This window comes from Penicillium chermesinum (assembly GCF_028974085.1).
Source record: "Penicillium chermesinum strain IBT 19713 chromosome Unknown utg000004l:1.0-3345178.0:1.0-3348027.0, whole genome shotgun sequence".
Taxonomy (NCBI): domain Eukaryota; kingdom Fungi; phylum Ascomycota; class Eurotiomycetes; order Eurotiales; family Aspergillaceae; genus Penicillium; species Penicillium chermesinum.
Window position 1 is genome coordinate 1674972 of NW_026695314.1, and position 23682 is coordinate 1698653.

General features: G+C 51.7%; 13 protein-coding genes across 13 annotated transcripts; 7 read left to right on the forward strand and 6 right to left on the reverse strand.

Annotated features, from left to right (window-relative positions):
• Positions 1–244: 244 nt before the first annotated feature.
• Positions 245–3153, forward strand: N7468_005528 (mitochondrial 37S ribosomal protein bS1m; the record flags this gene model as incomplete). The annotated part of the gene is made up of 4 exons (XM_058474825.1): positions 245–283; positions 621–911; positions 1095–1410; positions 1931–3153. 4 exons carry the CDS (start codon positions 245–247, stop codon positions 3151–3153), a joined length of 1869 nt encoding a protein of 622 aa, XP_058330565.1.
• A 428-nt stretch (positions 3154–3581) lies between these two features.
• Positions 3582–4142, forward strand: N7468_005529 (40S ribosomal protein eS17; the record flags this gene model as incomplete). Its single annotated transcript, XM_058474826.1, has 4 exons — positions 3582–3728; positions 3801–3848; positions 3871–3999; positions 4062–4142. 4 exons carry the CDS (start codon positions 3582–3584, stop codon positions 4140–4142), a joined length of 405 nt encoding a protein of 134 aa, XP_058330566.1.
• Positions 4143–4605: 463 nt separating this feature from the next.
• On the reverse strand, positions 4606–5648 carry N7468_005530 (Rtr1/RPAP2 family protein phosphatase; the record flags this gene model as incomplete). The annotated part of the gene is given in 2 exon segments (XM_058474827.1): positions 4606–4661; positions 4676–5648. 2 exon segments carry the CDS (start codon positions 5646–5648, stop codon positions 4606–4608), a joined length of 1029 nt encoding a protein of 342 aa, XP_058330567.1.
• Positions 5649–6612: 964 nt separating this feature from the next.
• Positions 6613–10349, forward strand: N7468_005531 (SH3 domain protein; the record flags this gene model as incomplete). Its single annotated transcript, XM_058474828.1, is given in 4 exon segments — positions 6613–8323; positions 8384–8524; positions 8537–9046; positions 9058–10349. 4 exon segments carry the CDS (start codon positions 6613–6615, stop codon positions 10347–10349), a joined length of 3654 nt encoding a protein of 1217 aa, XP_058330568.1.
• Positions 10350–11408: 1059 nt separating this feature from the next.
• On the reverse strand, positions 11409–12599 carry N7468_005532 (NAD dependent epimerase/dehydratase; the record flags this gene model as incomplete). Its single annotated transcript, XM_058474829.1, has 4 exons — positions 11409–11738; positions 11802–12074; positions 12133–12280; positions 12337–12599. The coding sequence occupies 4 exons, from the start codon at positions 12597–12599 to the stop codon at positions 11409–11411; spliced, it is 1014 nt and encodes a 337-aa protein (XP_058330569.1).
• Positions 12600–13136: 537 nt separating this feature from the next.
• Positions 13137–14493, reverse strand: N7468_005533 (SDR family oxidoreductase; the record flags this gene model as incomplete). The annotated part of the gene is made up of 3 exons (XM_058474830.1): positions 13137–14145; positions 14199–14373; positions 14463–14493. 3 exons carry the CDS (start codon positions 14491–14493, stop codon positions 13137–13139), a joined length of 1215 nt encoding a protein of 404 aa, XP_058330570.1.
• A 1610-nt stretch (positions 14494–16103) lies between these two features.
• N7468_005534 (NADP-dependent oxidoreductase) lies at positions 16104–17378 on the forward strand (the record flags this gene model as incomplete). The annotated part of the gene is made up of 4 exons (XM_058474831.1): positions 16104–16279; positions 16333–16619; positions 16700–16831; positions 16900–17378. The coding sequence occupies 4 exons, from the start codon at positions 16104–16106 to the stop codon at positions 17376–17378; spliced, it is 1074 nt and encodes a 357-aa protein (XP_058330571.1).
• Positions 17379–18191: 813 nt separating this feature from the next.
• N7468_005535 (type 1 glutamine amidotransferase domain-containing protein) lies at positions 18192–18962 on the reverse strand (the record flags this gene model as incomplete). Its single annotated transcript, XM_058474832.1, has 1 exon — positions 18192–18962. One exon carries the CDS (start codon positions 18960–18962, stop codon positions 18192–18194), a length of 771 nt encoding a protein of 256 aa, XP_058330572.1.
• A 273-nt stretch (positions 18963–19235) lies between these two features.
• On the forward strand, positions 19236–19571 carry N7468_005536 (uncharacterized protein; the record flags this gene model as incomplete). Its single annotated transcript, XM_058474833.1, has 1 exon — positions 19236–19571. One exon carries the CDS (start codon positions 19236–19238, stop codon positions 19569–19571), a length of 336 nt encoding a protein of 111 aa, XP_058330573.1.
• A 51-nt stretch (positions 19572–19622) lies between these two features.
• On the forward strand, positions 19623–20099 carry N7468_005537 (uncharacterized protein; the record flags this gene model as incomplete). The annotated part of the gene is made up of 2 exons (XM_058474834.1): positions 19623–19857; positions 19912–20099. The coding sequence occupies 2 exons, from the start codon at positions 19623–19625 to the stop codon at positions 20097–20099; spliced, it is 423 nt and encodes a 140-aa protein (XP_058330574.1).
• A 723-nt stretch (positions 20100–20822) lies between these two features.
• N7468_005538 (uncharacterized protein) lies at positions 20823–21464 on the reverse strand (the record flags this gene model as incomplete). The annotated part of the gene is made up of 1 exon (XM_058474835.1): positions 20823–21464. The coding sequence occupies one exon, from the start codon at positions 21462–21464 to the stop codon at positions 20823–20825; it is 642 nt and encodes a 213-aa protein (XP_058330575.1).
• Positions 21465–21647: 183 nt separating this feature from the next.
• Positions 21648–22001, reverse strand: N7468_005539 (uncharacterized protein; the record flags this gene model as incomplete). Its single annotated transcript, XM_058474836.1, has 1 exon — positions 21648–22001. The coding sequence occupies one exon, from the start codon at positions 21999–22001 to the stop codon at positions 21648–21650; it is 354 nt and encodes a 117-aa protein (XP_058330576.1).
• A 558-nt stretch (positions 22002–22559) lies between these two features.
• On the forward strand, positions 22560–23534 carry N7468_005540 (glycosyltransferase family 32 protein; the record flags this gene model as incomplete). The annotated part of the gene is made up of 1 exon (XM_058474837.1): positions 22560–23534. The coding sequence occupies one exon, from the start codon at positions 22560–22562 to the stop codon at positions 23532–23534; it is 975 nt and encodes a 324-aa protein (XP_058330577.1).
• Positions 23535–23682: the final 148 nt, after the last annotated feature.

Sequence of the window (23682 nt, forward strand, 5' to 3'; positions counted from 1 at the left end):
GACCGAACCATTTATGGGGATGGTGAATTCATAATCGCTGCGGTGTTTTGCAGTGCGTGTAAGATGAGGGGGGCTTATCGGCCCGCCCTTGGTGGAACTATGACGGGATTGAGGGACGGGGTTAAGGGCGGGTATGAGCATAAAAGAGGGAAACACCCCTCTCTTCTACGCAGTAATCTACCTCAGTCACCCCAGGTTTCACGAACAGTTTTCTCAATAGGTTTACCCTTGCCTTCTCGCCAAAATGGTCAAAGTTCTTCTCACAGGTAACTATTTTCGAGAGGTCTGGTCAATAGCACATCACTCTAATCAGTTGGTTTCTAGGTGGTAGTGGTTTCATCGCTGCCCACATTATTGATATCCTTTTGGAGCATGGGTGAGTACTCTTTGGCTATTGAGTGGAGTTGCACGTCTCTAATCAAGACAATTCAGTTTCGACACCGTAGTGACTGTCCGATCTGAAGAGAAGGGCAAGCGTATCCTCGACGCTCACGCGAATGTTCCCAAAGAGAAGCTTTCTTTTGTCATTGTCGCGGATGTTGCTCAAGATGGCGCATTTGACGAGGTAAACAAGCCGGCGATTACAAGGTGGATGACTGGGCTGACTATATCGAACATAGGCCGTGAAATCGGACCCTCCTTTTGATTATGTACTTCATACCGCATCGCCTTTCCACTTCAACGTCCAAGATCCCGTGAAGGATTTCCTTGATCCTGCAATCAAGGGCACCACTGGTATCTTGAAGTCCATCAAGGCCTATGCTCCTTCCGTAAAGCGCGTGGTCGTTACATCATCCTTCGCTGCGATTGTAAACCCTAGTGGACACCCGAAGGTCTACGACGAGACGGTGTGGAACCCGATTACCTGGGAAGAGGCTTTGGACCATTCTCGAGTATACAGAGGCAGTAAGGTAAGTGAAATATCGCTCTTGTCGAATCGCGATTAGTGCCTTTTCTTACTGGCGCTGGTTAGACTTTTGCCGAAAAGGCTGCTTGGGAATTTGTGGAGAAAAGAGAAGCCAAACTTCGATCTCGCTACGATCAACCCGCCTCTGGTACTAGGCCCTGTTGTTCACTACCTGAACTCGCTCGAGACCATCAACACTTCAAATCAGCGGATCTTGGACTTGGTTCGTGGGAAATACAAGGAACAGCTCCCTCCGACAGGTGTGATGTTCTGGGTCGATGTTCGTGATGTTGCACTGGCACATGTCAAGGCCATTGAAGTCTCCGAAGCCGGAGGCAAGAGATTCTTTGTCCTCGAGGGCTTCTTCTCTAATAAGAAGATCGCCGATGTCATCCGCGAGACTCACCCCGAGCTGGATTCTAAACTACCACCGAAGGATGCGGAGGATGATTCAATGGAGGGTACCCTTGAGTTCAGTAACAGTAGATCGAAGGAGCTTCTAGGTATGAAGTACAGATCATTGAGAGAATCCGTCTCTGATGCTGTTAACTCTTTGCTGGAGCTGGGCGCAGGGCGTGAATAGTGCTATCCAGCAGCGTTGAAGATATAGAGCTTACTCGCTAGAAAAAATCAGACTGAGACGGAGATAAGTCTAGCAAAACATCGAAGATCACAATATCATCAATAATAATAGTCTCAATATATGAACAAATTGCGTTTTCGGTTGTTGTGCGCGGCCGGAGCGGAAGGGCCCGTGATTTCCGGCCAACTTTTCTCGCGCGAACTTGTCCATTCGTAGCATCCTGGCATTGAGCAAAGATGACGACCGCTAGGCTATCGCCAACGGCGAATCTCCTGCGGAAATCCCGCTTATTTGCATTGCCCCAGGCCTTGCAACCTCCACAGGACCCGCCATCGTCGCGTTGGGTTCACGAGTCAGACACGGCAACACTCCCTCATCCCATACGAGCTTCCATCGTTACACCAACAAAATCGCTCGGTCGAGGCGATTGGGGTTTGAAGCGACCACTCCTGCGAAATCTACCTCCGATAGATCGTCACGACCCGTTGTGAGAGTCCAAGCGCTAGATACCTATGAACATGTCACCGACTTCGAATCTGCAGCCGATCACACTGTGACCCTCGAGAAGTTCCAGGAATTACACATGCCAATTTCCCTTCCTTCTCGGGTCAATTACGCAACTAGCATTGTTCCTAGACACCAGAGTCCATTTGAGACTCATGTCGACAACACACACACTAGCCAAGCTTTGGAAGAGCCTGGCGCCAGGCAATATAGACACGCGGGACCTTGGCTGAGCGGTCAATCTGGTACTGAGTTTGAAGCATACTTGAAGGAAGTCAAGCAGCGAAAGCCACAATTACTGCACAAACTTCGGGAGCAGTTCGATGCTAAGCGCTTTGCGGAGGCCAGGAAGCAAGCCCAGGACAAGGGGGAGGACTTGGAAGCTCTTCAGGCCCCCCCCAAGAGCACAGATGCAGAGTTCCAACGATACCTCAAGTCTCTTAGAGAGAACCCACTTGCTATGGGCCCTGGATTGTTCGAACTTCTGGACCTGCCATCGTCTCCTGCGGTTCCTAGCGAGCGAATTGGGCGGAAGTATTTCCAGTCTCCAGGCACCCAGCTCTCATCCGCCGAATACGCCGTGAGTGGACCTCCTAAGACGCACCCATCTGCCGGTCTCTCCTACACCCGGTCCCACGCCTTGACATACAACCACCCCCGGTATGGGCCCCAAGCTTTCCAGCGCCCAGTTGAAGCTCGTATCTTGCGACCAAAGGGTCGTTTCAAGGGACGGCCATCCAAGGCCATCGCGGGTATTGGTGGTATAGCCGTAGAGGATCTGAACGCAATGACCTTTGCCGACCAGGGTACCCTTCCGGGTCTCACCTTCTTTGACGCAACCATTCCCGGTGGTGCCAAGTACTGGGTCACTCCTATCCGAGCTGCCATCGACTCGGAGGGCAAGATCAATCTTTCCTCTTACCGAGCCAGTGCCAACGCGAAGGCGCCATACGAAATCGAAGACTACAAGAAGCCTGCGACTACCACTATATCTGAGGTCGCCAGTCGCGAGGCGTCCGTTGTTCCTCGACTGGACGCTCGCGTACACAACCTGGGACGTAACCGCCCGTCTGCAAGCCCTCGCGAACGGTCTTCGCAGCCTATGCAGGGAACACAGGATATTGCCAAGAATCTTCTGAAGAATCTGAAGGCTCGTTGAGTCATCAGCAAGAAGAAACTGTGGAAGGTTAGAGGGAAATCTGGCAACCAATGTACTATTAGAGCCGGCGCTGATGTAAAGCTACCGTTGTTTGATTTGATTATGTTATATATAAACCCGATGCATCAATCTCATACTGTGTGACCTATTGACCTATTTTATGATTTGCAAATTAGCCATACCCATCTTCACCAGGCTCCCTGATTTGTTGGCTGTGTTAATAGTTGCCAACTATTGGTTCCTTGGTTTTCAGGCTGAATCGCAGCGGGCCCAGCCAATTACGGAAGTATCTTGCCAGATCCCGTGACCAGGTCAGCCCTGGGCCCAGTAGGGCTCAGGTTCCACACAGCTAGCCGAAGAACACCCCATCAATTCGCGGCTTGCGAATCTGAATCTTCGAACATCCGTCCAGCCAACAATCCGCCAACATGGGTCGCGTCAGAACTAAGACCGTCAAGCGCTCCGCTAAGGTCATCATCGAGCGTTACTACCCCAAGCTCACCCTCGACTTCGAGACCAACAAGCGTATCTGCGATGAGGTCGCCATCATTGCCTCCAAGCGTCTTCGCAACAAGGTACGAAACTCTCGACTACAATCGAGGCATATACCATAACCCAAACGTCAAACTAATGTAATTTTCACACAGATCGCCGGTTACACCACCCACCTGATGAAGCGTATCCAGCGTGGTCCCGTCCGCGGTATTTTCCTTCAAGCTCCAGGAGGAGGAGCGTGAGCGCAAGGACCAGTACGTCCCTGAGGTCTCTGCTCTGGATGTCTCCCAGACCGAGTCCGGTCAGCTCGACGTTGATGCCGACACCAAGGACTTGCTCAAGTCCCTCGGCGTATGTTTGCCTGAATCTCATTATACAAAGTCGAAAATATCCTAACTTGCGCAATTCTTTAGTTCGACAACCTCAAGGTCAACGTTGTTACTGTCTCCCAGCAGCAGCAGGCTGACCGCCCCCGCCGCTTCGGTCCTCGCTAGATCTAGCGATCTCGAAAAGAGCAAAAGTTCTGTTTTCGGTCGACACCCGGCGTTCACCCCGATACTTGTTCTGGCTGTCTTACTTCCCCGGCTATCACGGTTTTAGTCTAAGAATGGAGGTTACCCATGGATGAGGAATGAAAAAAGATGATTCCCTATGACAAAGGTGTCGCCGATTCTCTCCAGAGATGACGCTTGATTGCCAAAACTTTTCCACGTGTGTTATCGCTCGTTGGGCTTTTCGAGTCCTGAGTTTACACTGTAGGAGCACTTGGACTCTTTTTCGAGAGGCTCAGGACCATGGCTCTTGGTTATGCATTGCTTCTCCGGAACATGGATGACCTGGCCGCTTCATAATTTGCTTCGTCGTAGTTATCATGGTAGGTTATCATAAACGTTTATGCCCTAGGGTATTATTGTAGAACGCCCGTAAACTCCAAAAAAAATTCCCTGACTTTTGCCATCAGATTTGGTCAAACAAATCTGGCCCATCCAACGTCGCCGAGTCTTTTTCTCGTCCTGGGGAACATAACCTTCAATGGAGCCTCCAAGTGCATCCTCGGGACGCAGCTGGGGCGCACTTGCGGATGCTCGCGATGCATTCTCGTTTTCTTGGATGTGAATGTCCACTCGTCCATCGCGGAATGCGATGGCGGAGTCGCCACGCTCGACAGCAAGTTTGCGTGAGCGGTCGGGGTCTTGAATATTTAGGTTCTCCAAGCCGGCGACAACATCTGGATGTGAGTGGCTGGGTTCCTGGATTTTCAAGTCCTCCAAGCCAGCGACAACATCTGCCGCATCGGGCGCTTTTCCTTTGCCTTTGGCCTTGCGCTTCGACTTCAGTTTCGCACGCTCTTCTTCCAGAAGAGTGATGTTGGAGCCCCGCGCGTCTGTCGCTCGTCTCGCCCATACTGGCTCTTCGGCGAGCTGCACTCTTATAAAGAGAGCGCGCTCTCCACACTCATCAGAGCACCACTTCTCCAAGTCCTCTCGGGGGACAATATCCATGCTGCGTCCTCGACCGCCTGGTCCACTGCCTTTAGCACCCCATTTGAAATGAAACGTATTGCCTTTCAAGTTCCCTTGCTTGCGATTCTTGCGCGGACAGAGCCCGTAGCCACATAGATCTTCGTAATTTCGTTCCAAGATCAAGTTGTCGTAGTCGCTAGGTCGGAAGACAGACAGCGCCGTTTTGAAGGCGAGCACATCTGGCGCAACGGGGTTGGCGGGGTCGGCAGCGGAAGAGGTGGGGAGCTCAAGGAGTTCGATCGTACGATCCAGGATCATATTCTCAGATTCCTTTTGGGCTTGGATTTGGTGCGCGTGCTGCATTGCGATGCTGAGATGATGCGCGTTTGCGCCAGGGCGGTTTTGGAGGTATTTCTCTTGGTCATCTTGTGAAGGAAACGGCTGTGGCGCGGGTGGTTGCTCGGCGCTCACGGCAGCAAACGCAGATGGCAACGAGGTCTTGAGTGGTGATTTTGCGGGAGCTGGGGGCGTCGCCATTGTTGATGAGATTGACGGTGCCGTGAAACAAGCAGGTTCTGTGGCTGTGTTGGAGGTGCAGTTTCTCCTGTCGGCAGATTTTATGGTTCGTGACCGCGGAAAACGGGGAAAGGCAAAACGCCTCTGATACTCGCCAATGAGAGCTGCGACACTTCACCCCTCGGTTTCTGACGTATGCGTCGTATGTGTCGTCAGTCCTTGTGACCGCGTGGGTACTGGGGGGGTTTTATTTTAAAAGTCAAGATAAAGGACTGCAACAGCGATCGAAAATTAAGCACTCTATTGACTTTCAAGAGGTCATACCGGCACAATCTCCTGCTAGTTTGATTTAGGGGGGTGTTTGGGAACTAAAGTTGCGTGTTTCGCCTAAGACGCTTGGGTACGTCAAGGTCCCAAGCTACAGGTTTCCAGAAGTTCCAGAATACACCCCTAATTAAACTTAGATTAGTAGACAGACCAAGGCCCGCTTTGCATCTTCTTCATCGGAGCTATCTGCTTTTGTCTATATCATTGGTCTTTCCTCCAGGTCCAAAGTCCTTCGGTTTCCTGTCAGTTGCCGATCGCCAGTGGAGCCTCCCTCGTCCCGCCGAGTGACGACCAACCTCGCTACTTCTCATCCTTCCACCTTTCCCTCCTTATCCTACTAACAGTGTCTGTGGCGATCCTTTACGTCGGTTCTCAGTCGCTACCTCTAGTTAAGGAGGCCGGTTCTCATTGAATACTGTGAGCTATTCCAACCCTACCCGACCCCTCCTACCCGATTCCCCTCATTCCCTGCTAGGCACCGACGCTTCGGCCAAGCTGACTGAATTCGAAGCAAAATCAACTTCCATTCCCTCGTGGAAGGCAGATTAAAAGAAACTGTCTCTGAGCTTTCCCGCTCTCGCCTCATTGCCGTGAATCCTATCCTCCCGCGTCCTATTGAGCCCTCCTGTTTCTCCGAGAGCGGGTGTCGACGTGCCAAATGTCCAACCCGCCCTTCACGGTCCGAGCGGTCTTCGAGTATACTTCGGGCCACGATGACGACCTCAGCTTTCCAATCGGCCAAGTAATTACCGTTACTGACGTGGAAGATGCTGAATGGTACTCTGGTGAATACACGGACAGCGCGGGGGCTAAACACGAGGGCATCTTCCCCAAAAACTTCGTCGAGAAGTACGACCCTCCGGCTCCGCCTCGCCCCAACCGCCCAAGCAGAGCAAAGAAAGATTCCGGACCTGCTCCTGCTGAGTCTCCTGCGGCGGTCCCCGAAACCCTGCCGGAGCCGGAGCCCGAGGTTGCAGCTGCGGAGCAGGAGCTGGAGCCGGAGCCGATTTCTCAGCAACTTCCTCCTCAATCGCCTCAATTATCGAGCCCATCTGTAGAGGTCCCTTCATCACCTCCTCAACCTGCGCCAGCGCCGGCTCCAGTTTCGGCACCTGCGGCTGCGGCATCCGCTCCAGCCCCGCCCCCGGTCAAGGCATCCAAACCCCCACCCCCGGCTGTGGGAGAGAAGCCTTCAGGTTCTTCATTTAAAGATCGAATCGCAGCTTTCAACAAACCAGCAGCGGCACCAGTTCAGCCCTTCAAGCCTGGAGGTTCCCAGCCGTCTTCCTTTATTAAGAAACAATTCGTTGCCCCGCCTCCCAGCAAAGATTCCTACGTGGCACCACCTAGAGAGCCTGCTCCAAAGATTTACAGGCGCGAGGAAGATCCGGAAGTGAAGGAGCAGCTCGCCCGTGAGCCCCCCCTATCTGAAAGCCGTCCGGCTCCTCCTCCACCTCCCTCGCAAGATACTGAAGAGGCTGGTGAGGATCAGCCTAAGCCTACTAGCCTGAAAGACCGAATTGCCCTTCTCCAGAAGCAGCAATTAGAACAAGCTCAGCGCCATGCAGAAGCAGTTCAAAAGAAGGAGAAGCCCAAGCCCCCCAAGAAGCCTATCGAGCAGCCTACTGAAGCTGCGGCGTCCACGGAAAATATTGGCGATGCAGGGTCTGAGCCTGTTGAACCCTCAACAGGGGCACGGGACCCAAGCGTTGACACATTAAGAGCCAAGATCCCCCCTCCCCAGCCTGCTCCATTTTCACCACAGGAGGAGGTCATGAGCGATGCAAATGATGCCGATTATTCCGCCGCAGCTGATTCAGAGGATGCTGGCGAGACTTCCGCCAGTAAAGAAGAAGACGAAGAGCGCCCTCGTCAGCAAGACGTTGCCACATCCGAGGAAATAGCCGAAGGAGAGGATACAGATGTAAAGGCACAGGACGAGGAGGAAGACGAAGAGGATGAAATGGATCCTGAAACTAGACGGCGAATGGAGCTCCGAGCTCGAATGGCCAAGATGAGTGGCGGTATGGGCATGGTAGGACTGTTTGGGCCCCCTGGTGGTATGCCAGGAATGGGAGCTCCTCCTCCTCCACGCAAGTCGAAAGCTACATCTGAGGCTGAGAAGAAGAATATTGATTCTGAGCCTACTTCGCCTGCTCCTCCGGTCCCAATGGTTCCTCTTCCCGGCATGAGTCTAGCTCATAAGCCTACTCCTCCTGAAGTCGAAAAGGAGGAAGAAGAACCTTTGGCATCGCCTATCCATGAACAACATAGGGCACAGGATGTTCCTGATGTCGAGGAGGTTGTTCATGAAGGCCCCCCGCCCCGCAGGTCTACCGACAGACCTCCTCCTCTTCCTCCCACTCGTGGTAAGCTCCCCAATCCACCATCCTTGGATCTTGGAGCGTATAGAATCTGACAACGCACAGCTCCAGCTCCGCCGCTTTCTGACTCGCGACCCGCTCCTCCACCCCCGGTTCCCGCGGAGCAACCTGCTTCCCCCCACCCGTCCCCGGAGGTATGCTTGCTATCTATTCATTGGCCCCGAGAACCCTTCAAAGAACTGACTAGTTGATCCCAAGGCCGCCCTGTCATCCCACCGCCCAGGCCAGCAACGGGCGACCATGGCGACGAGTCAGACGATGAATTATCTCTACATGCAAAGAATTTGTCTTTGAGTCAGCCAGCTGGTGCTGCCCCAGCAGTGCCCGATCCTGCAATTCCTGATGCCTCCGAATCTCGCCGATCTTCGACTTATGAGCCTACGCCAGGATCGGTAGCTGAGAAGCGAGCGAGCCGTCCGCCTCCTCCGATCCCAACAAGCCCTCCGTTGCCTCCAGCCCATGGTCGCGCCCCGCCCCCACCACCCCCTGGTGACCTTCGCCGGCGGTCAACCGCCGACAGCCGAATGAGCGGAGTATCGGCACCACGACAGGCGGGAGAAGACGTTGAAGGGGAGGTGACCGAGTACGACGGAGACTATGACACCGACATCGCATCTGGGGCCAAACACAAGGACGCCCTGAAGGCCCATGAGCGTGACTCTAGCCTCGATGAGGGCCTTCTCACCGATGATCTTCAATCCCCTCGTAGTCCGCCTGAGAGCCGACCACCCCCTCCGCTTCCCCCAACTGCAGCCCCCCCGAGGGGGTACCGCCCCCTCCTCCCAGCCAGCCTCGCAGCTCCCGACCCTCAGTCGATACACCTAGGGGACCACCCCCACCCCCTCCTCACAGGGAGTCCTCTCGCGATGAAGATGAAGAATATGACCCTTTCAACCATGCCATACCTCAGGCGGGCCTCCCTCACATTTCCACTCCGAGTAGCCGACCTCAGGCTCCTCCCGTTTTGCCTCCACCGCCTGTTTCTAAGGACTTTTCAGCTGACTTTGACGACCTTTATGACGAGTCGCCCGTGGAAGGTAAACTGAGCGAGGTTCCATTTGCTGGAAATGAGAAGCAAGTGCCCACGGCAGCGGCGCCTCCACCGCCACCACCCCACGCTCAAGCTCCAATGGCATCACCATCGGTGGCACGAAGTGGACGACTCTCAATGGACATGCTGCGAGGCAGTTCAAACGTTCGGCGATCCGTAGATGTCACCCGCCCCTCAGTTGACTTGGGCTTTATTGCTGCTGATATTGACCTCGCCGAGAATACACTGTGGTGGGCACAGCCAAACACACCTCCCCCTGTGTTCCAGAATCGCAAAGATCTCCTCTTCGAGGTCGAGGAGGAGTCATCTACGAAGCGAGGCGGGAAGACCACAATATCAAAGGACGTCTACGTCCTGTTTATTGATTACTCGCAGACAGTCATTAGCGTGAAATTCGATCCCAAGAATCCTGGTGATGCGAGTCTTGAGCAGCGTCATGAGCCACCTCCGCACTTGCCTCGCCAGGATCAGCTGGAGCAAGCACATCTCTCCATTGGCACCCGAATCTCTGAAGCTGTCAATTCCGTCCAGAATACCACTGTGGGCGATGGAACTCCGTTTGGCCTGGTTCAGCATCTGTTAAGCCCTCTTCCCGATGTCCTTCTTCCCGTGGGTACCCGTGCATATGGCGCTGTGGTGTATGCCAATTTGGCGAATGCCTCTGTGTCGCAGAATGACGAGATCCGCGCCGGTGACATTGTAAGTTTCAGGAACGCTCGGTTCCAAGGCCACAAGGGCACCATGCACCAGAAATACAGCGCTGAGGTCGGTAAACCCGACCACGTCGGTATCGTTGTCGACTGGGATGGCACGAAGAAGAAGATCCGGGCGTGGGAGCAAGGTCGTGAAAATAAGAAGGTCAAGATGGAGAGCTTCAAGCTTAATGACATGCGCAGTGGCGAGTGTAAAGTTTGGCGGCCAATGCCTCGAAGCTGGGTTGGCTGGGAAAAGTCCAAATAAGTTGAGGAATGATCTCCGTTCCTCCGAATCGATGAAGATGAGTTGACGTTTTGGTCCCTGTACCTTGACGGGTCTCAACTAGGCCTGTGTATGAGTTATGCTTTGACTCTTTTTTCCCATTCGAATCCTGTTTCGCCTTCTCACATTCTCCTCTTTTCTTCTTTCTGGGATTCATCTTTCGCATGGATGTGGTAATCAAGAGAGACTGGATGGTTGCCTTTGTTTTTCTTTTGGAGATTTGAGCGAGCGTGCACCCTCTTTTCCTGTCGCCTCGGCAAATGCTGCATGATGAATCTGTTATGCCCTTCCACCACATTCTCCATTACCTGTATCTATTTGCAATGTATCCATTTTTGATGTCTCAAATTCCGGATTCTACGTGCTTATCTGAGTGCTAGTCAACTAGCCCATAAGTTCTCGTGATCATAAGTAGGTGTAGAGATCGGCATCTCCAGGGCGAAGTAGAAAATGAAGGCCATTGCGGCATCAGAATGCACCTCTTGGCCTTGTGGAATGATACACCCCATCTTATTATCATTGCAGTCTCTCAGTAGGAAAGGACCTGTCTATTCCTTGCATAACAGCAAAAACCCTTCAAAGCCTGTCGGTGTGAGTTGCGATAATTTAGAAGGCCATATCCGGAATGAGAGAACACACGCCAATGATCGCCGCAGAGATGCCCGACGACCCTCCCAAGAGCGAGGACCCCGAAACATGGCTGTGAAGTAAAATGGTCCGATCTAAGTAGTCAGTTCTGCGGCGAAATGAGAATTGCCGTCAGAATCTGAGGAGCGAGCTGGGCACTGTAAGGAGTACAGCAAGCACCACACTGTTGTAGATCTACCAAAGACGGAGACGAGAGCGACCGGGTAACTTCTATGTACACTAGGGGAAGGAGATCCAGGGAGAAGGAGCTTTCCCCCCTAGCGCCTGGCGGTGACTGAACTCATTCAGCGGACAAACAAGATTGGCTTATTCCGAGTTGAAAGACCATACTCTAGGCGGAAATTGTTCTGCGTAGAAACTGGAATGACATGCAGTTTAGGAGACGCACGGCAATTAAATCACACGATGCTCAAGCATAGAATTCACCGTGTCAATAACGCTCTGCTTTAGATCTATATAATTCCATCTTTTCTCATTGGTGCCTTTCGCCAGAATGTCAATGCTGACACGCATGTCCCATCCAGTCGGATGAATTCCGGGGGGAAGGATCTGAGAAGGGTTTCCTTCAGGGACACGTTCTCTCAACTGGGGGAAATTCTCTCTGATGATGTTCACGACCAGCTGCGGCGAAATCAGACCTGCTATAAGCAGAATGCGCTGGCCAGACGCGGCAGGATTCGTCAGTGCATCGACATGACTTCGAGCAACGTCCCGAACGTCCACCTAGAATCGGTCAGCCAACATATGCATTGGATGGCTGACGCCGTGGGAATCCTTGTGACATACAAAATGATAGAAAGGGAAAGTGAGACCCTCGATATCCTTGTGTGTTCCATCGATAAAGCTGGCAATAGCAAATTGATTGGTCTGGTTGATGGAACGTGGTCCTGAAATTGGGTGGATCATTGGACCGATGATGATATCTGGATTGATAACCGCCAGATCAAAAGTTGGCTTATTGCTTTTCATGAGTTCCCATGCATCAGCCTCAGCTCGGGTCTTTGATACGTTGTATCCGAGGACAGGGTCCTTTCGTTCGACTGCTTGCTCTGTAGTGACCTTATAAAACATTAGCAAAACAGATCATGTATGTGATGGAAGGAGACAAGTGACATACCGGATTCCAATCTCTCTCCGTGTACGGCTTCCCTTCTTTCGTCATGTCTTCGAACGAATTCAAGACAGCAACTGCACTGCCAAGCAGGACAAAGCGTTTCAGTGAAGAGCCGCCGTACTTCTGAGCCGCTCTCAGAATCTTGGTGGTTCTAATATGTGTTAGCAGATGCCGTGTCTTCGTCTGGTCAAGTTTCGGTGGGCCTACCCCATCTCAGCTGGCTCGATCATCTCTTTCCGAATATCGTTGACCTGAAACCTTAGTGGTGAGGCCGTATGAATGACATAGTCGAATGGCTTGGTTGTATTGTGAAAAATATCATCAAACGGCTCCTCCGTAGTGAAATCCGCTACTACCGTGAAATCTATGTTATTTTTCCAAGACGGGTGGGTCTTGAGAATGGCGTCGATTTTCTCATGAGATCGTACGGTAGCAGTGATATGATACCCTCGCTGTCGAGATGTCAGCATTGTACTATGTTTTGGAGGCTCGTCAAAAGCCCTTACCTCGATCAAAATAGACAATATGTGGGAAGCAACGAAGCCATTCGCTCCTGTTAAGAGAACATGCTGGCCATTACTGTGCCGTGGCATATTATAATTTGATTGACGAAGAGGAGATCCAGACGTAGATGCAGAATCTCCTAGGCCGTGACCCATGGCAGCAGGAAATCACTTTTTAACACGTATCGACGCTCTTGACATCATCGTTTGGAAGGTCTACGGAAGTAGATTCCGTACAGGATGGAATTTCAATGTAAGTTGTAACTTGCTAAATAGAAAATACCAAGATCTCAAGCACCAACTCCTGGAGATCTCTCTGCCCTCCTCACCGTCCAATATGGCTGTCGATGGCAATACCAAATACGTTTCTATACAGTCCATGTCACAGTGCTTCTGCGACCCGCTTTGATTGTGCCCGCTTCTCAACCTCAGGCTTAATTCTGCTCTGTTGATTTAGGTTTGAATTTTATTTTATTTTGGGACCAAGAAATACGTTGTGTTTGATTAGAAGTCTGCCTTCAGCTGGTCTACTGGCGGCAAGACGCCTTCTCGCTCAAGGACCTGGAATGTTTCCTCCAGCTCCTCCCAGGTATCCGCATATCCAGTCCAGCCCAACTTCCTCGCCTTACTCATACTTCCCACACAGCTCCAGTCTCTCCCCAAGGTGGTGGTCAGGAAACTCCATGTTGCCTTCTCCCACGCCCTCTGATCCAGACCATACTTGTTCCGCAAAATGGCCCACGCAGTCGACACATCCGCTCTCTTTGCCCATTTTTCCGGGTCTATTTGAAGGAATAGCGTTGGAGGGTTCTCAAGGATGGGATCAGCTGAAAGACCTAGCGCCGCCGCCGCCGATTTGAGGAGAGGAATATTTTGCAGCCGGATCGTCGATGAATCATAGGCCTTGAAGCCCTGCGTTCCAGGGGTACCGCCGTGGGGAAACATAGGGTCTGGAATACGACACCCAAATCGCGAAGCCAGACGAGGCCACAAATTTTGAAAGGACTCCGTATCGCCATTCATGACATTGAATATCTGATTCCCCGCGCCAGGTGCCTTCGCGGCCCAGAGGCAAAATTTGGCATGCAGATTGGCCGAAGTCCAGCAATTGAAAGTGAAGTAGTTCGCTTTACTTCCCGGAAATGGTAGCTCGGACCCCGGGAGGATCTTGCTCACCACACAATAGAGCCCGAGTGCCATGGCTTCATTCATGAAATTCCCTGGAGCATATCCCAAAACGTTTTCGGGGAGAGTCGCAACCCACTCCCAGCCCCCTCTCTTGGCAGCGTGAGCCAGTATACGCTGCTGGTCGTAATAGAATATAGGAGGCCATGAAACTTTGCGTCGGCTCTGTTCCAATAGCGGGTCCCCTTCGAGAAGGCGTTGCTCTGCCGGTCCGATATGCACACCATACTGTTTGAAACCACACGTCAAGATGAACCGCTTGATTCTCTTTGCCGCTCCGGTGGATTCAAGAGCTTCGAGGAAATTGGATAGGAGTTTTTCATTCACCCTTGATAGCTCGATAGGAGCTTCGGAGCGAGGTAGGCGCAGAAGTAGATGTACTCGGCGGAAATTCCCTTGAAGCTCTTGACCATCTCCTGCACAGATCCCTGGAGATCCAGAGCGACATGCTTGATCTTTGGATCATCATATCCTGGATCCCGGCGCGAAAAGGAGTAGATCCGTTCGTAAGATGGATCCTTGAGTAACTGGTCTACGATGGCGCTTCCCGCAATACCTGACAGCAAATGTGAGTTAAGTCGCGTGAAATTCCAGAGCAATGCGAAATTGGCACTGCGTGGGCTACGCTAGTGCCGTAAAGCTTACCGGTCGCGCCTGTCACAATTGCAGAGGGCATATTGGGCTGCGTTTTATCGATACCGAAGGAGAATGAATTACAATTAGCTGCTAGAAGGCTATCAAGAACAAGATACCCAGCCTTTTCATAGTTGCAAGTGCATGATCTGAACATCATACTGGAGGTATATCATGATTACATCTCAATTTCGTGGACGTGAACCAATAAAAGCGCCCCGTTATAACAAGGTATACGTCCGAATAAAATTCCCGTCCTGCGTCGAGCTGGGGCGCCAAATATGGACCATCGGTGGGGCTTTTGAAGTTTACGCCATACTAGAACTCAAATTTCCCCTCCCGAACCATATTGATGTCTCGACGTGCATTTTACATGAAACATTAGAATGTGAACACTCCGACCTATTGACTCGAAGTTCATTCCAATTCTCCTAAATTTTTACATTCTCTACCGAACATAGCATTTTAAGTTCTTATTTGTTATACTGTTCTCTCCATCCTGCCTGGCCGGGCATCTATATCAAGCCCACCCTGAGCGCACCGTTCTACACCCCAGCCCAAGGCCGCCCAGACGGAAGAGGCTCGTGATCCTCAGTCAAGCAGCCAGTTAATCCCACAGCCCTTCGGCGAATTCACAGTCCGCAGAAGGACCTTCCACAGCCGCCCAAGGTCGCCTCCGATGTGCTGATGGAGCATAGATGATGACCAGTTCTATTCCGTAATACCGAGGCCGCTAGGGTGGGATTGCGCTTAGCACACGCAAGGATGGCTACCAGAGACGTGACTTTTTCAGCAAATGATTCCTGGCGGGGGAACCGAACGAGCTACGCTGGTCCGATATGGCTTTTTGGTGTGTCAAAGATTGGCCGCGTCAGGTAATCTAGCTACGTATGCTTTTCATAAGTATCGTACCAACGTGTATTGATACTGTTGAAGACTAAGAACTGTAATCAATGATTTCAATCATATAACTGCTAGCGGATGTCCTATGAAGAGCTCAGTCCTCCTAGACTGGGCCAATTGTTAAAAGCGACCTTTATAGGAGCTGACATATCCTGATCCTGTTATCATCAATTTACCTGGGGTGAAGGTTTGCAAGGCCATGGCCCTCTCCAGCTGAGTCTGTGGTATTAGAGTTAATGCGATAATTTCAGGGTTCCGAGTAAGAGGTATAGATAATATGTTTTGGTGGGATATACTGCTACCTCTTCTGCTACCCGTCTACTACTATGCACTTCCCTACTTCCGGCCTTTACATTGCCGGAGCCTACTACGTAAGCACCGTAGGCTTCTCTTACCCAGCTTATGCATGAGTCATAAGTTGAAATTAGAACTATAGACGGAGGAGAAGCTTCTTTTGTGCGGTACTGAAGACGTAGAACTACAGTAGTCGGGCATTGGGGAAAGAAAGGGGAAAAGAAAAGAAAACGGTTAGCTGCTAGCAATGTCATAGGATTCACAGCGTGAATTCAAAGACTTTTCCCTGTTGACGAAAAACCTTAATTCGAGCAGAAACGGCGGGTTCGGCTTCTGCGATTCCGTCGGGCAAATTGAAGTCCCGAGGCAAATCCAGTTCCACAGTTGAACAGCTGAATTAGAGTCTCGAAAACTGTCTCGTTGCGCTTGTTCAGAATCTTTCATGCTACCGCGAATATGCGTTCGATTCACATTAAACAGTATGCCACGCCCGATCAATACGAGCTGGGCGAACTCCCGTCGCTTGCCGTGGAGCACCCCACCGACATCTTGATCAAGGTTCATGCGGCGAGTATCAACCCGATCGATGTCAAGAAAGCATCGGGTATCAGTAAAATGATTCTCAAAGACAGGTAAGCTTTCTGTGCACCGGAATGATCAACTGTTGTCTAATGCGCGGACGAAGCTTTCCGTATAAGCTCGGTTATGACTGCGCTGGAACGGTTGTAGATACTGGATCCCAGGTCACGCGCTTTAAAGCCGGCGATGAGGTCTTTACGCGATTGCCAGAGTGCCACCGAGGAGCATGGAGCGAGCTTGCAAGATCCACGGAAGAATTTGTTGCCCTCAAGCCGCCGAGTCTTTCGATGGAAGAAGCGGCTGCGATTCCCCTCGCGTGTATGACCGCACTGCAGGCGCTCCGACGCTACGATGGGGATCTCGCAGGGAAGACTGTGTTTATTCCAGCTGGCCGTAAGTTTTATTTTTTCCCTTTTTTTTTCTTTTTCTAAGGAGGTTGTCTATTGCATCTGGGATGCTTACTTTCAGCGCAGTCAGCGGCACGGGCGCATTTGCGTGCCAGCTCGCGAAGAAGATCTTCAAAGCGGGAAAAGTGATCACGACCGTTTCCACCGCAAAGGTGCCAATGGTAAAAGAGCTCTTGGGGGAGGGTGTGGTGGATGACAGTGAGTGCCCTTTTCGGAATATTGGTTAGCTAGCTATTGCGAAAGAAGCTCACATCACCTCGCATCAGTCATCGACTATCAGAAATCCGATCCCAAGTCTGTCATTCCATCGCAGTCGGTCGACTTCATTTTCGATACGATGGGAAGCGCCATGGATTATCTCACGTTGATGCGACCGAGCGGCGCTATTATCAGCATTGCTATATTACCATCTGGCGACGGTCTCCAGAACTCTGGTCTCATGCGGCGATCGCCCGACAAGGAAGACAAGGCGCCAGTGCCGTTCCCGATTCGCATGGTCTTGAATGCTATGGATCGCATCCGAGTATTCCGTGCATCTCGCTATGGCGTCAACTACGCATCCATCTTCCTCGAGCCAAATGCGACCGATCTGGATTCGATTCGCGGGTGGGTGGAAGAGGGCAACTTGAAATCGATTATAGGGAAGAAGGCGGATTTTAAGGACATCAACGCAGTCCGCGATGCTTGTACGGAGGTTTACAATGGGAAAGGGGGGCTCGGAAAGTCTGTCATCGTGCTGATTTAAAGATGACTTGGCTGCCTCCTAGGATTTTGCTTCATCTATATCAACTTTAATAGTAAGAATATACGTGACAAATTCTGTGCGAGAAGACGCCTCGCACATTAAACCAGTCTTTTGGAAGGGACCCTCTCGCACGTGTCCTATCGGTCAAGACGGACTGAAAAAAAAAGGGAACCTGGACTCTCGTAATACGATTATTAGGAAAACTGGTCTTTATCGGGCGTGAAGTTTGTGCACAGAATCTCTTGTTCCTTCCCGTTCCGACATTGGAATCCTTTCTGGTACGATCTCGCGGAGAGATTGTTGCTCCGAATATCGAAACAAGGTTAGGTGGGCCAGACCCTCGAAGCTCCAGATAATGCCACAATAGATCCAGACACCCACTACACGCCGCATGAACATTGACGTGCCGAGGTTGATGAAATCCATCCCTGGTGGCTGCCAATGACGAAGTCTCCACTTTTCGTATGCACTAGGAGACGCGCTCTCAACATAGAAGTAGGAATTTTGAGTAGTATATTGGTACAGAGGAAGGGACCAAAGCGGATATGAGGACAATGAATTTATGCACGAGTTCCCGAAATGAGAATCTTAAAGGGCAATCACGGAGTGCCTGAGTCTCTCGGCGAAAACACGTGGCACGGTAGATAGGGAGCTAGCTTTTCTTACGGGTGAAAGCAGATGTGATAGCTTAGGATCTGTTCCTTCCTTTTATTTCCTTCCTTTCCTTCTTTCCTCCTTTCTTGTTGTACAAAAGTGTTCCTCCATCACATCACCCAATTCTTCTCAATGATTAACATATACATGCCCACGATATTATATTTTAGCCTCCAGATCCTTCAGATCCTTGTCTGTCGAATCCACTCCAGGGTTCTGTTCCGGCCGCTTTGGTACCCCACGAATAGCAGTGACAACCTTCAGCGCCGTCTCTCTCGCAGACCCTGGGTTCTGGCCAGTGATTAAGTTACGATCCACCACGGTGTACGACATGAATGGCAGCCAGCGCTTCTTGTATTGAGCGCCGCGCTTCTTGGTGTCCTCTTCGACGTTGTAAGGTACAACGCCGCTGACACCCGCCAGTCTCTCCTCGGCCCAGGAGAAGCCCGTGACTTTGCGTCCGGAGATCAGGTACGAGCCGTCATGGAGCTTGGTGTCGAGCAGCCCACAGTAGCCATGGCAGACCGAGGAGACAATGCCACCCCGTTCGAAGATCTCTCGAGTGATCCGCTGCAAGTCTTCCGATTCGCGAAAGTCAAACATGACGCCATGTCCGCCGGTGAAGTAGATAGCATCGTAGTTGTCTGGATTGATGCTCTGTGCATGCGCCGTAGTCTCTAGCAGCCCCATCAGTTCTGGATTGGTATGCCATGCTTTCGCGGATTTGTCGTAGGTGGGGAATTTCAGGGAGCGAGGGTCGAGAGGACAGCGACCACCCCGCGGGCTGATGATGGTCATTTCGGCACCGTGCTCTTTGAAGACATCCCAGGCGTGCGTGAGCTCTGACAACCACAGGCCAGTCGGCTCGGATGGGTCGCTGAAATGTGAGACATTGGTGACGACAATCAAAATCCGTGATTTTGATGACATTGCTGGAGCGTATATGGTCCCTGATACTCGTGGAGGATGAGCAGTACAAGGCGGCTATTACGAGAGCTACAAGAGCTGTGCTAGACTCGTCCGAGTCTGGAGCATTTACTCACTGATGATGCGACGCGGGCGATCAAACCGACACGCGTTCCAAGGAAGCGCCAAACTCAAAGCACGCAACCCGGTCGATCATTCCTCGTCTGGGCAGCACCTATTGCCACTTCGCAGGCCTAGGAATGTCTCCCGATTCTGAGACCGCGTGATCCTGGAACAATGGGTCTGGATTTGCAAATGCTATTTTCGTCCTCGTGCAGTATCAAAGCATCCCTGGTCCGAGCATCACCGCTGATCAGATTGCTGAGTTTCGTGGCGTACGCTGTCCCTCTCCCAGATGGCACGGTACACACCTCCAGACACGCGACTCCGAAACTCCGCTCCCTTTGCCCAACCCCGTTTCCATCAGAGATCGTGTGGCAAGGAAGCAGTCCCGCTGGCCGGCTCTTCCGGTTGATGAGAATTCAATATTTCGTTTCCCCACTTGCCGCACCCGGCGATCACTCTTCTGCCGAGGCTCAACTCGCAGATAGCATGGGTTCTAATTGCTGTTAGTCCCATCATCGGACGTTTTGATCGTCAATCTTGTGCTCGTACACCGTCAAAATGCCAAACCCCGCGCTCCTGAAAGCTCTAGGCTATGGCACCTTCGTGTTTGCCTTGAAACATTCGGTAGGTGTTCACATAATTTTATACCGTATCAAGGGCCACCATCTCATTGTCCGTCAGGCTGCTGCGAAAGAGTTTCAACCTCTGAGGCAGTTTCAGGAACTGCCAAATGTTGCATACACCCGAAGTCTAGCCGGGTGGTACCAAGGCGGCGCGTTCTTGGTCTTGACTGGTACATTTGACCCCGTCGCGACAATGGACTTCTAACTGACAAATGCATCTCCAGCTCTTCTTAATCTCAATTGGGCGAAGAACCCCGACTCTTTGAAAGAGCCACTAAACGCTGCCATGGCTGCTCTGGTTTCCCTTATATCTTGGGGAAGTTCGGCTTGGTATCTCCGCAAGGGCCTAAAGGCGAGCGGAGTTCTGACAGCAGCAGCTGGTCTCCTCCAGGCCTGGGCGGCATTTCAGTGATCATATAGAGAAATAGAGGGGGATTTCTCTGACCGGGCCTACGAATCAATCAGAATCTTTCAGCCCGACATAGTCCCTCAGATGATGATTGTTTCCCAATCAATTGACTTTCTAAATTGACTGTTTTTTTATTTTATTTTTTTTATTCCTAAATCTCGACTTCTCGTCGCTCGGAGAGAGTCAATTCAGCATTATTGTATTGTATGCGAACCTCAAGTTGTTGCAACTTTCCTGATACTTTTCGTCAGGGTTATGGGTTACGTGGAGCTAGAGTCTTAGATGGAGTACTCGGTTCTAGCATCAAGCTTCTTTTACCGCAAAGTCCAACACCGCTAGCGTCTCTTGATTGTTCAGGCACAGACCCGGGATAAGCCAATCACCGCTGCATCAGTGGGTACAAGGCACGTCTGTTTTCCAGAACACGAACCTGAATGTAGGGCTTTGGAAAGATGCCAAGCCCGGTATTGACGGGTTGATGATCATCACGTCTGGTCATCTAGAAGTTTGAACAACTCCATCGAGTATTGACCGGAAAGAAAACCCATATTTATATTAGTCTGAAATTCGTCAATATATACTTCTAGCTTCTCGTAAGACATTATTTATACCCAATCCCAGAACTCATTTCATATACAGCGCGTTTTTTGTGGGGGGGGGGGGAGGGTGCATCGAGCTCCTGCGCCAGTACAGCAGGACGCGGTGAATTAAACTAGCCCTCTTCTACTAACTGGGCATGCTGCAACTCCGGGACCTTGCTACCCTTGCGGCTGCCGAGCCACTAAGAAGACGTCCCGACGACGTGAAAAGGAGTGGGTTTTGGCTTGCGATCCTTTTTATCTCTCTCTTCGGACAGTTCGAGTTGATCACGTCTTGGCCGAATATAGGTTGTCCTTGTTCGTCCTTCCGGTCCAGAATGGTGACGAATCGTTGACGCAGGTGGCCCTCCTTTGTGAAGGCCACCTGGAACTGTTTTCGGATTCTCACTCTGCACTTGATGACTGCGACCAGCTCTCCCTCGTCCAGGTCATGCGTCTGTCGGATGTCCTCTGGCATCTCTCTCAGAGCCCGAGGCAGAGCCTCGTCTCCTACATTCGCCATTCTCTTGTATGTGAGTCTAACGGCTGCAGGATTGATGATCCCAGCAATCAGATTTCCCGATACTGCTTCTTCTTCCACAATAGTGCTTAATTCGGCTATATTTAGCTTTCGGCGTCTCGGGCGCTTACAGGCCTCACTTGCCGATGTTGTAGACAAGGACAGATTCGCTAGTCCCTCAGTTCCACCATCCTCCTGGACAGGTAAAGTTGAATCATCCCTCACTTCTGTCTCATTTGGTGGTTGTCCTATGTCCAGGTCGTCCGCCATACTGTCTGGTTTGAAGGGATACCGGGTTCAGGAAACTTGAGAGATGTAAGAGCCGTCGTTCGTCACTTCGAAGAGAGTTGTGAGAATGAAGTCTGAGAGGAGGGATTATCCACTTTCAGCAGATCTGAGACTTGGAGCAAGGCGTAATCAATATGGACTCAAGGGAATCACCCCAGGCAGATCCTAACTCAAGACGACAAGAACAGGGTAGTCAAGATCGCTCAAGGAACAACGCTGAGCAAAATCTGCAGCAGTCAGGTAAAGGGCAGAGTCAATCTGGTGATGACCAGCACGCGGTGGGGATGACCAGAATATGCAGGGTCGTCCGAGAAGACCGGCAGACCAGGACCGAGATAGAAGACCAATGTTACCATTATGGCAGCGGTCCTTATTTACCAGGTATCTCCCGGACGAATGGTATCGGGAGATAGTCCAAAGACTACTGAACAATAATCTAACGGTTAGAGATAAGAAGTACCATCTGCTGGTCGATGATGGGCAAGGGATACTGACGTACCATGAGACTCGCGGGACCATTTCGAAATGCATCACTGCTGAAGAGGTCCCGCAAGCATTGTTCGACATTCATGACCGTATGCGCGACCCAATTCTCCGCGCAAAAGAGATCTTGGCTTCAGCCGCAAGCTTGCTCATGGCATCGTGGGGCGGGCCGAGAGCCGCAGACCCAGACAGCTAAGAAAACCTCCTACGGCCCAAGCCCCCGAAAGTCCAAAGTCCAGTTCGCGTCCAATCATCCCTGGCTGATCCCGCCAGAAAGCCCGGCGCTTATCCGGAGCCAATCCTGAATGTTTTGTCTTCCAAAGCCGCCTCGGAGAAACTCCAGGCGGCCCGCACCCATTCTTATCAGCCAGGCTTCCCCAATCACAGCAAGCATCAGTGCCCATTTGGGTAGCATGGGCGCCAACCTATAGGAAGCCCGGGACTGAGACATCCGTGGCGTTCCTCTCGCCTTGAGCCTTCGGCGGTAAATCCATTTCTTTATATCCGTTACCTTTGGGGGCCATATGGACATAAAGTGCCCGGTCCACCCATAATCTTGCGCTCGGGATTGCCCCCATCCCTCTCTTCCATTCCATGCTTCTACTTTCTCAGCTGAGGAACCCACGCGTAGCGCGCGTGGGTATTGCCTTCGGTGTATGCCTCTTCCTCGTCAGCTTTTACTACACCTGGTCGCCGAGGGACGGGTTCAGCACACAGTCAGTACCGACAATCAAGGACCACGGCATCCCCGCCAAGGTATGGCATTCCGCCAAAGATGAAAACCTATCGCAAGAGCAACGCGACTGGGTTGAGAGTTGGACGAAAATCAACCCCACGGCTCACGAAGAGCTATTGACCGACCGATCGGGCGCGGCGTTTGTCCGATCGCATTACTTGCAGCAGCGACCGGACATCGTCGAGGTTTACGAAGCTCTCCCCATCCCCATCCTGCGCGCCGATCTGCTCCGCTACCTGATTGTGCTCGCGGAAGGGGGGATCTGGAGCGATCTCGATGTGACCTGCGAAATGCCGATCGATCAGTGGGTGCCGGAGGAGTACAAGAATGAAGACATCGATATGGTGGTCGGGCTGGAATTCGATTTCGAGTGGCGCGGGCCCGACACGGAGGTCGCCTCCCAGTTCTGTAACTGGGTCTTTATGGCGAAGCCGTCCTCCCGCACGCTGCAGGTCGTGGTGGATTCGGTTGTCGCCAAGCTCAAGGAGATTGTGCAGATGAACGGCGTCGAAATGAAAGACCTCACCCTGGACATGCTCCCCATTGATGTTGTGAACGTCACGGGTCCGAAGATGATGACATTTGCCGTGCTGGACAGCCTCGCGCAGGTGCTCGGCCGGCCCGTGGACGATCGCGATTTCTCGGGCATCAAAAAGCCAAAGTTGGTGGGCAATGTGCTGATCATGCCGGGTGTATCCTTTGCTGCGACGCAAAATGGAAACCCGACCGATCAAGGCGATCCTCTGGTTACCCACCATTATGCCGGTTCTTGGAAGCAGGCCGATGCCGAAGCCAAAGAGAGAAAGAAGCAGCAGCAAAATGGAGGGAACTGAACAAGACATGTATGATACCACGATACATTGCAGAGATTGCAACCGACGCTCTTTCGGTTTATGATACCCCTTGGCTGCTTTACGACAGGCTTTTCCGGCGTTATTTCGACTTCTGCCTCACATGCTTCTGCTGCTGGCCACAGAAGTC